Source organism: Camelina sativa, chromosome 2, assembly GCF_030686135.1.
Source record: "Camelina sativa cultivar CO46 ecotype springtype chromosome 2, ASM3068613v1".
Taxonomy (NCBI): Eukaryota; Viridiplantae; Streptophyta; class Magnoliopsida; order Brassicales; family Brassicaceae; genus Camelina; species Camelina sativa.
Genome location: NC_141881.1, coordinates 16,140,989 through 16,151,254, shown reverse-complemented (window position 1 = coordinate 16,151,254; position 10,266 = coordinate 16,140,989). Strand labels below are relative to the sequence as shown.

The window sequence follows — 10,266 nt, the reverse complement described above, 5'->3', positions numbered from 1 at the left end:
CCTAAGATGTCCCAATAGTTGCCTTATTACCCAGGTCTTGGCAGTTCCAGCTGAGAATCTTTATTTATCACCCTATTGGTTTTCCGCCACCTGCCGCTCCTTTCCCCATGTCCTGGTTCTTTGGATTAGAACCATCACCCCCCCTCATCCGGGCCCTTAGGGGCTGGCCTCTTTTTGTGAGTGTTACGGAAGCTTCTTTGACCCCCCCCCTCCCTTCAGCAGCCCTCCCTTTGGCTTAACCGCCTTCTCCGCTGGTAAAACATTACCCTCAACAGTCCCCATCTGTTCATCCTGAACCTGAGAGGACACAAAAGACACTAAAATACCTGAGCTGGTCTCAACCGATGGCACACTAGGGAGAATGTCATCCGTTGCTAAGACAGCCTCGCCACTCTCCTCCATAGCCTCTGACCTGAGATCATCAGCATCCATATCAATAGACACCTGAGACTCCGCAGCAGAGTCCACAGCGGCGTCCTCTATCACCTCCAATGTAGTAACACGGTCCTCCACCACCGAAGCAACAAAAAAAATCTCTTCAGGACCTGTAACCACAAGACCCACCTGCTCAGAACGCTGCTCCACAACATCCTCCCCTCCCCTATTGTCCTCTACATCCTCATGTGCACCTGCTGCATCCTCCTGAAACAGTGCCTTGCGCACATTTTTCTGGACTTGCACTACCCCTTATGACACCGGAGAAACCACACTGACCATCCCCGCTCCCTTCTCTGCAGCAGGCTCTCGAATAGGAGAAGAAACCTGTACCGTACCACCTTGTTCCCCCAACCTTGCCAAATCAGTACACCTCCGCGGACGATAAGAAGACGCTCCCTATGAACGAGAATGAACCCTCTGACCACCCTGATGTTGTCGATCGTGATGCGTTCCGCTGGAACCCTTGTTGAGAACTCTCCCCAATGGCCCGATTGTTATTTGCAGTCGGGAACTTGTTCTCCTGACAACCCTGTCTCCTCCTCTCACCTCCCACTGCACCTCTGTAGCTTTGGAACCGACGAGCACCATTGTCCTCCTCCATAGAAGAATTAGACTCAGGCACTTGGACACCATTAGCTACCTCACAATGAGATGCATCGTGACACAAACTGAAGCACCGCAGACAATAACCAAAGAGCCGCTCATAACGCAAAGAGACAATAGTCTGCTCCCCATTACCAAACTCAATCTCGGACTCGAAGCATAAAGGCTTGAACACATCGATAATCACCTGAACTCGTCCCCCGTCAATATCAACCGCTTGTACCTGCCCCAAATCCTCCCCAATGCTCCTAAACGTAGGGTCTGCCCAAAACTGGAGAGGAACTCCCAAGACACGAACCCAGAAAGTAAGAGAAGCCGGATAAGCAGGGTCCACCGATGGCTTCCAACGAACCAGTGCCACCATCCATTGATCAAAATGGAAAAGATCCATCTTTAGCACCTCCACAATATCCTCCTCACTGTCGAAGTCGAACTGGAACTTCCCAAGACCTAAATCTGCACCAACAACTCTTCCCTCCAATTGCCAGATACGAGGAAACATGAGCAGCAAAGCCTTCATGTCTTGAGCCCACGGATTAAAACAACACCCAATGACAGTCTTGAAATAGCCTTCAATCAAGGCAGAGTTATCAAAATGGGGAATTTTGATCTTACGTTTCGGTGGCACCTCAGCAACCTTCTTCCCAGACGAAACCTTGGTAAACAAACTGCTCTGCGACATCGTGAGAAGCACAAAGAGAACCAACAGAGACCAAACAGAAACAAAAACAGAGCGATGTATTCGCAAAAGAAAGTAAAAGATTTGCAGATGAGAAAACTCTTCGTACCAAGCCGGCTTTAAATATACCCACAACATCTCCTTCGAATCAAGACATTTAAGACCGAGGAACACACTACACCAGAGACATATCCCAAATCCGTTGAGATCAAATCGTATCAACCGAGATGTTGTAAATCTTGGGAACAAATCCCAGAGCAAAATTCGGGACCAAATCCCACTAATATTCGGGAACAAATCTATTATGTCCATGTGTTTTATTTTTAATGGATTATATAATTTAGAATTTTTTTAGCTTTTAAAAATTCTAAATGGTATGATCCAAAATAAATTTTAGTTTCTTTGAGGTTATTTTCATTTTTGGGAATTCTAGTTCCATCTCTAAAACAAAAATCTTTGATATACAGTTAGTCATATATATTAGGATATATATATATATATATATAGTTCTTCAGCAAAACAGAAAATAAGCAATTCACGCTCATTAGTGGTGTCTACATAGTGAAAAAAGTACTTCCTTTTTAATATTATAGATTCACAAAATCATTTTTTATATATATATATATATATATATTTACAAAGTCCTTTAACCAAAAAAGAAAAAAAAAAAATATATATATATATATATATATATATATATATGTTCACAAAGTCCTTTAACCAGAAAAGAAAAAAAAAACAAAAAAAAAAACTTATTCACAAAGTCAGATCACAAACTACGCTCAAGTTGAAGACAGCGCGAGAACACAGGTAACGAAAAACATAACTAGAAAAAAAAATAAAACAAATCATCGTTAATTTTAAGGCCTTTTTACTCATCAATCCAGCTAGCCTTTATAACCTCTGCCACCAGAAAAACAACGAATAGACAGATTCATTCATTCATTCATTCATTAGAAGAAGACAACACAATCCATATTCTCTTACCCAATCGTCGTTTCGATTTTGCAGATCTCGTCTCCTTGTCGATTTATACATAGTGGTAAGAAGACTTTTCAAAACAGTCTTTTTTTTGTAAGTTTAGGGCTTTTTTGCATTTTCTGTTTTCGTTGTTGATGAAATGTTGTAATTAGGGAAGATTTACAACATCTTATGTAAAAAAATTCTGAGAATTCGTTCACATTTGGTGGATTTGGACTTTGCATCTTATGTAAAAGAAGTACCTTTACCAGTTGAAGCAATTTTTTGATGTTATACTCTTCAGGGTATTGCATATTGATAGCATAAGGAGAGCTTTTATGTTTACATTGTTAGGTACTAAGATTCCTTGCTTAGGCCAACTTCATCTATTCTATTATTCTCTCTGTTAGGTAGTCGAAGTTTATTTATCTCTCTACCTTAAAGAGCTGCCTCTTGAGTAATATTATTATATGTATGTTGGGCAGATGGCAAGTTCGAAGGGGTCTCAGAATCTTAGAAATCTGGCATGCAGTGGGAAGCAGGCTTTACTTCCTCCGAAAAGTCCGTTTACTGGTGGCCCAACATTCTGTGCAGATTTTGCTCCAACTAGTGTGATTGGATCTAAGGCTGTTCATAAGCTGGAGAAGGAAATATCAATCATCATCGAACTTCTTCTGAGAGCTTTCTGATTGAGGAACAGCCTTCTTGGCTTGACGACCTTCTCAACGAACCTGAGACCACCTGTACGGAAAGGAGGCCATCGACGGTCATCAAGTGATTCATTTGCATATGTAGATGTCCCTGTTGGTTTTGATGTTGATTACACACTTTGGGATGGTGGTAGATATAACAATAGCAGTTTCTCTGGTCACGCCAGTGGTCCCAAGGAGTCTGATTACATCAGAAGTCAGCCAGTCGCCCTTCTACCCTTCAGCTCATTTGCCCAAACAGAAAATGAGAACATGGGATTCATTATCAGATTCTGGTGCTCGCTTAAACAGTAGTTCTGGTTGTTTGGAGAGCGCCTCTATCCCAAGATCAGGGTCATCCAGTAGCCTACATGAAGCAGACAAGGTTTCTTGTGCTGCTGATGCTAAGAAAGATGTTTCTATGCATTTCATCAATCATTCCGTAAAAAGGGATAGTTCTCTGGCTAAGTCTGCTACTTCCGAGGCAGATACGAAACGTGCTAGACAGTACGTAGTCCTTTTATGATATTTTAGTGTGTCTTGGACTGTTTTCTGATATTATGTATAATGTTCATGGTTTATTTGATGGGAGGTCTAAGTGTGGCAAAATATTAGGCCTGGCTGATTAAACACCCTTTGTTTTTATATCTTCTCTTGCCTTATATAAAAAGGCTGACATGCATACAAGAACAAGAAAGCCCTTAGATCAGCTGTAATTTTACTCTGCTTAATCAAACCAAATTGTTTTTCTTTTGCAGGCAGTTTGCTCAACGCTCTCGGGTCCGTAAAATTCAGTACATAGCTGAACTGGAAAGGAACGTCCAAATGTTACAGGTAGAGGGTTCTGAAGTGTCGGCGGAGCTTGAGTTTCTCAATCAGCAGAATCTAATCCTCAGCTTGGAGAACAAATCTCTTAAGAATCGGTTGGAAAGCTTAGCACAAGAACAGCTTATCAAGTACTGTAAGTCTTTCAGGCTCTTAATTTCTTATCACTTTGAAATTAAGATGACTATTTTTATCAGTGCTAGGGTAGAATAATAATAGCATCAAATCATATTAATCAGAGAACTTGCTTCAAGCTATGGTACTACTAGAAAGCTTCGTCAATGATGCACTCTAGTTTCCCTGAGTATTTTGTGAGATGTTAACGTCATTTTGGGGTTTTTTTTTTTTTTTTTTTTTTCAGTAGAACATGAAGTATTGGAGAAAGAGATAGTTAGGCTGAGGGCTTTATACCAGCTACAACAGCAGCACGAGCTGCAACAGCAACAGCAGCCAAAAAAGCAAGGATCATCTAGCCACCAACGTTCTAAAAGTAGAGATCTAGAGTCGCAATTCACGAATCTGTCCTTGAGGCCCTAAGGGTTCAAAGTTCCTGCCAAAAATATTTTTATGCTTATGGCTTGAGCTTGAGCTGTCTTCATGGTTCCAGATCAGCTTCTTGTGTCTTTCCCTATCGCATTAGTAGCTGCTCTGTTTGTGCGCATGCTTCTTAGTTTATTTTTATCCTTGTTGACCTGGTTTGGCATCTCGATTACCAAGTGCCAGCGATTGATGGCATAAATGAAACAAAGGGTTGGCCGGAGGCGGTTTGGTCTGTCTCTGCGCACATCAGGTATTATGTTAAGATATTACTAAAACTCATTTGTTCATGGCATGTCTGCTCAATAGACTGCAATCCTTATCACGATTCTGCTTCATTCTAGGGCTCTAAAATCTTGGGATGTTCATTGCCTGTGTCGTGTGTCCGAAGAGAATGTTCCCATGTAGAATGTGTAGTGATGTAAGCTCTGTCTCAACTGTTTATTTGTTTTTTTTTTTTTTTTTTTTTCTGATGGCGTTGTTTGTTTTTTTCCATCTGTTTGTGTAACTAAACTCGCATCATTTATTAGAAATCCTTAAGAAATATTTTGATTGTTACTGTGGAAAGTTCAACATTAGATACTACTAATGCTTACACTCCTTTAAAATATTTAAAGCAAACAGAAAAGTGACATCTGAATGTTCAAGAAACTAAACAAAACCCCAATAATATGGATGCTAAGTCATTCCTGTCTGCGCCTTTTGACGTTGTCCTGGGAGAATGATTCCCATCTGCTATGGTGTAGAGAGCTCAAATCTTGAAGCTCTGCTATTGTCAGAAGGTACTGAGTCAGCTTCACAAGCTCTTGATCTGTATCTCGGTTTGCGTGAGCTTTCCTAAACGGCCTGATTGTTAGACCGTTTTGAGGATTCATTACAAAATTCCTCCTTAAGTCATCAAACATTATCGTGTTCTCAGGATTATAGAACTGCACAAGTCACAATAACAACACCTAGCCATTACAAAGAAAGATCAAGATTTTATGTGTAAAGTAAGGTTGTAGGGTGTATGAATACCTCAGAAAGTAGTGCCCAAATTAAGCCTAGTGGTTTGCAATCAAAAATGCCACGAGTGTCTGACTGGACCGTGATCATTGCAAGATGGTCGAGAAGAGCTGTGATCTTGTAGTTAGGATTGTTCAGCACTCCCAGCTCTGTCATCTTCAACTCAACCCACTTCATGCTGCAGAAGCCAAGGTGGATAAATCTAGCATCAGAACTGTATATAGGAATAAAGTAACACAAGAAAAGCTACAATACTAAAAACATCACCTGGTAGCAGACCATATCATGATATCGTATTCTGCATATGCAGCGGTAAGAAATTCATGGAGATCTGCATTGAGTAATCAAAACAGTCAATCAGAGAAAATAAACTAAGTAACCAGCTAAAACATAAACAGGTGTTGTATAGGGGGCTTACAAGGACGCATAAGCTGTAAGGGGTTCTCCGCTGTAGAACGATGATCGAACAATGTATAGTCAATATCTAGAACAAGAAGTTTCTTGCCTTTGCGACATGGCGTTCGAAGATTTATCTACAAAATTGTGGGCAAAATGTTGTATAAGCTTTTTGACTCATTAACACATAGATATATACCTAAAATAATAAATGTCACACCTTGTATTGATCAATTCTTCTCCTCAACTTCTGCTTATTGACTTCCTTGTCTTTAACATCCACAGCTTCTTCCTTACCAAGCTCAAAATCATCAACAATTTCTGGAGATTCTGCTTGATCCACTATTATATCATCTTCAACAGTACTGCAAATTATTAAAAAAAAAAAAAATCGAGTGGTGTTTCGTTATCAATTAGATCGTTAGGGTTTAAGAAATTTTGAAGAAAAGAATGAGACTGACCCGATCATTGTCATCTTCAACGAGGGCTTAAAGGAGATCGAAGAGAGCAGAAGAGAATCGTCAGAGAGTTTGTTTCCGATCTTGGGATAAAGAAGCTTTTGGCGTTTCGGTAAGACGGTGGTGAGAAGGCAGATGCGACGTTTTAACTCGGCCACTGAGTCATCGGCACAGATTCGGACGGTGTACTCTTTTCCATTCCACTTAACCGTCAGAGTTAGTTCCTCTTCCGTACGAGGAGAGAGCGCCGCCGTCGGAGAAGAGGAAGAGGAAGCCATTTAATTTGATCTGACTTTTGGAAGGTTGGTTTTTGTACTTAATTAGTTTTTACTTGTTTTCCTTTTCTACAAAAAGGAAAATAATAATAAGCAATGGTACGTGGACAAAATGTCATTTAAATAATTAATTTCCAAATTTTACCTATTTAAATCATGAATTTTATTACAATCTAATTAAAACATCGATTTTCATTGACTATCTCTTTTAAATATGAAGTTTTGTTAGGCTAAACCAAAAAACATAACTTTAAATCTTATAACTGAATGACTACAGACATTATTATGCTGTTTAACCATACAGAGCTCATGACACTCTTTCCTTATTTGTCATCAGCTTTTAAAAATATTTACATTTATTTACCTAACACCCAAAATTAATTTTTTATATTATCTTTCTAACTTAATTATATCATTTAATTATATTTTCATAAAATTTTTAAAATGAATTTTAAGAACCCTTTGTTCATATGATATAATAATATAAGATTGATATTATAATAATTCTTACGGGTTAAATTTTAATTACAATTTTTTTATAGATATATACTACACAATCAAATTTTAAATATTTCAATTACCCATAAATATAATAGATTTGTAAATAAAAATTACAGTAAAAACATTAATTAATTATTTTATATCGCACTATGTGCGGACTGTTACCTAGTTCTCTATTAGTAAGAAAACAATGTCGTTTTGATGAAAATCTTGATTAAAGAAAAATGTTATTTAAACTATTAACTTTAAAATTTAAGTTATTTAAACAATAAATTTTTACATTGAGGTAATTTAAACCATGAAGTTTCAAATCTAGGTCATTTTAAATCCATTTTTTCTCCATTCAATATTTTATATTAAACAGATTTCCTAAAAAAAATATGAAAATCAGTTTTTAGTTTTTCCTTACAATATTAGCAAAACATAGAATCCATATAATTAGAGATTTTAGGAAAAACTTAAGTTTCTTATCTTTTTCTGTTTTCTTATGTAAATAATTTTAAAGAAAACCAAAAATTAAAATCTATTACAAAAACTAAAAACTGAAAAAATAAAAACCAAAAACTATAATCTAAAAAACATATAAAAACACATTTCCATTCATGGTTCCTCAAAATACCACATTTTAAGTTTTTTTTCAAAAATATCACAAATTAAGTTTTTTTTCAAAAATACTGAAAAAAAAAAGTTAATTTCCAAAATACCACAGCCACAACAAAAAAATTAATTTTTAAGAGTGTAGAATACTTTTTTTAAGGTTTGGGTTGCCAATTCTAGATTTAGGATATAGTTTTTAGGGGGTACAATTACAGAGCTCATGATACTCTTTCCTTATTTGTCATCAGCTTTTAAAAATATTTACATTTATTTACCTAACACCAAAATTAATTTTTTTATAATATCTTTCTAACTTAATTATATCATTTAATTATATTTCATAAAATTTTTAAAATGAATTTTAAGAACCCTTTGTTCATATGATATAATAATATAAGATTACTATTATAATAATTCTTACGGGTTAAATTTTAATTACAATTTTTTATAGATATATACTACACAATCAAATTTTAAATATTTCAATTACCCATAAATATAATAGATTTTGTAAATAAAAATTACAGTAAAAACATTAAATAATTATTTTATATCGCACTATGTGCGGACTGTTACCTAGTTCTCTATTAGTAAGAAAACAATGTCGTTTTGATGAAAATCTTGATTAAAGAAAAATGTTATTTAAACTATTAACTTTAAAATTTAGGTTATTTAAACAATAAATTTTCACATTGAGGTAATTCGAACCATGAACTTTCAAATCTAGGTCATTTTAAATCCATTTTTTCTCCATTCAAGATTTTATATTAAACAGATTTCCTAAAAAAAATATGAAAGTCAGTTTTTAGTTTTTCCTTACAATATTAGCAAAACATAGAATCCATATAATTAGAGATTTTAGGAAAAACTTAAGTTTCTTATCTTTTTCTGTTTTCTTATGTATGTAATTTTAAAGAAAACCAATAATTAAAATCTATTACAAAAACTAAAAAGTGAAAAAATAAAAACCAAAAACTATAATCTAAAAAACATATAAAAACACATTTCCATTCATGGTTCCTCAAAATACCACATTTTAAGTTTTTTTCAAAAATATCACAAATTAAGTTTTTTTCAAAAATACTGAAAAAAAAAAGTTAATTTCCAAAATACCACAGCCACACAAACAAAAAAATTAATTTTTAAGAGTGTAGAATACTTTTTTTAAGGTTTGGGTTGCCAATTCTAGATTTAGGATATAGTTTTTAGGGGGTACAATTACAGAGCTCATGACACTCTTTCCTTATTTGTCATCAGCTTTTAAAAATATTTACATTTATTTACCTAACACCCAAAATTAATTTTTTTTTTATTATCTTTCTAACTTAATTATATCATTTAATTATATTTTCATAAAATTTTTAAAATGAATTTTAAGAACCCTTTGTTCATATGATATAATAATATAAGATTGATATTATAATAATTCTTATGGGTTAAATTTTAATTACAATTTTTTTATAGATATATACTACACAATCAAATTTTAAATATTTCAATTACCCATAAATATAATAGATTTTTTAAATAAAAATTACAGTAAAAACATTAAATAATTATTTTATATCGCACTATGTGCGGACTGTTACCTAGTTCTCTATTAGTAAGAAAACAATGTCGTTTTGATGAAAATCTTGATTAAAGAAAAATGTTATTTAAACTATTAACTTTAAAATTTAAGTTATTTAAACAATAAATTTTTACATTGAGGTAATTTAAACCATGAAGTTTCAAATCTAGGTCATTTTAAATCCATTTTTTCTCCATTCAATATTTTATATTAAACAGATTTCCTAAAAAAAATATGAAAATCAGTTTTTAGTTTTTCCTTACAATATTAGCAAAACATAGAATCCATATAATTAGAGATTTTAGGAAAAACTTAAGTTTCTTATCTTTTTCTGTTTTCTTATGTAAATAATTTTAAAGAAAACCAAAAATTAAAATCTATTACAAAAACTAAAAACTGAAAAAATAAAAACCAAAAACTATAATCTAAAAAACATATAAAAACACATTTCCATTCATGGTTCCTCAAAATACCACATTTTAAGTTTTTTTTCAAAAATATCACAAATTAAGTTTTTTTTCAAAAATACTGAAAAAAAAAAGTTAATTTCCAAAGTACCACAGCCACACAAACAAAAAAATTAATTTTTAAGAGTGTAGAATACTTTTTTTAAGGTTTGGGTTGCCAATTCTAGATTTAGGATATAGTTTTTAGGGGGTACAATTTAGTATTTAGGACATCTCCAATGGTCTTCTATTTTTGCTTCGATAATAGAGGTGAGTTTTACTCCAAT

At 34.3% G+C, this 10,266-nt stretch overlaps 2 protein-coding genes and 1 non-coding gene across 3 annotated transcripts; 1 reads left to right on the top strand and 2 right to left on the bottom strand.

Moving 5' to 3' along the window:
- Positions 1–183: 183 nt before the first annotated feature.
- On the bottom strand, positions 184–1,723 carry LOC147948705 (uncharacterized). The gene is made up of 2 exons (XM_087468237.1): positions 809–1,723; positions 184–669 (listed from the first exon to the last, which is right to left on the bottom strand). The coding sequence occupies exons 1-2, from the start codon at positions 1,721–1,723 to the stop codon at positions 184–186; spliced, it is 1,401 nt and encodes a 466-aa protein (XP_087324363.1).
- Positions 1,724–2,482: 759 nt separating this feature from the next.
- LOC104722352 (uncharacterized protein At4g06598) lies at positions 2,483–5,289 on the top strand. Its single transcript, XR_015579734.1, has 6 exons — positions 2,483–2,530; positions 2,732–2,762; positions 3,166–3,876; positions 4,128–4,330; positions 4,556–4,984; positions 5,076–5,289. It is a non-coding gene; the product is annotated as an uncharacterized protein At4g06598 (transcript).
- Positions 5,254–6,960, bottom strand: LOC104722342 (ubiquitin-like domain-containing CTD phosphatase). The gene is made up of 6 exons (XM_010440494.3): positions 6,594–6,960; positions 6,353–6,497; positions 6,155–6,269; positions 6,004–6,067; positions 5,749–5,914; positions 5,254–5,660 (listed from the first exon to the last, which is right to left on the bottom strand). The coding sequence occupies exons 1-6, from the start codon at positions 6,866–6,868 to the stop codon at positions 5,415–5,417; spliced, it is 1,011 nt and encodes a 336-aa protein (XP_010438796.2). The 5' UTR covers positions 6,869–6,960; the 3' UTR covers positions 5,254–5,414.
- Positions 6,961–10,266: the final 3,306 nt, after the last annotated feature.

Bases quoted from the DNA above. Each gene is read 5' to 3' on its own strand.
- LOC104722342 (XM_010440494.3), bottom strand. From the start codon at position 6,868: ATGGCTTCCTCTTCCTCTTCTCCGACGGCGGCGCTCTCTCCTCGTACG. The intron at 6,498-6,593 runs GTCAGTCTCATT...AATAATTTGCAG, and splicing joins TTGAAGATGACAATGATCGG to TACTGTTGAAGATGATATAA. The intron at 6,270-6,352 runs GTGTGACATTTA...ACAATTTTGTAG, and splicing joins GAAGAATTGATCAATACAAG to ATAAATCTTCGAACGCCATG.
- LOC147948705 (XM_087468237.1), bottom strand. From the start codon at position 1,723: ATGTCGCAGAGCAGTTTGTTTACCAAGGTTTCGTCTGGGAAGAAGGTT. The intron at 670-808 runs GTGTACTGATTT...GTGCAAGTCCAG, and splicing joins TCTTCTTATCGTCCGCGGAG to AAAAATGTGCGCAAGGCACT.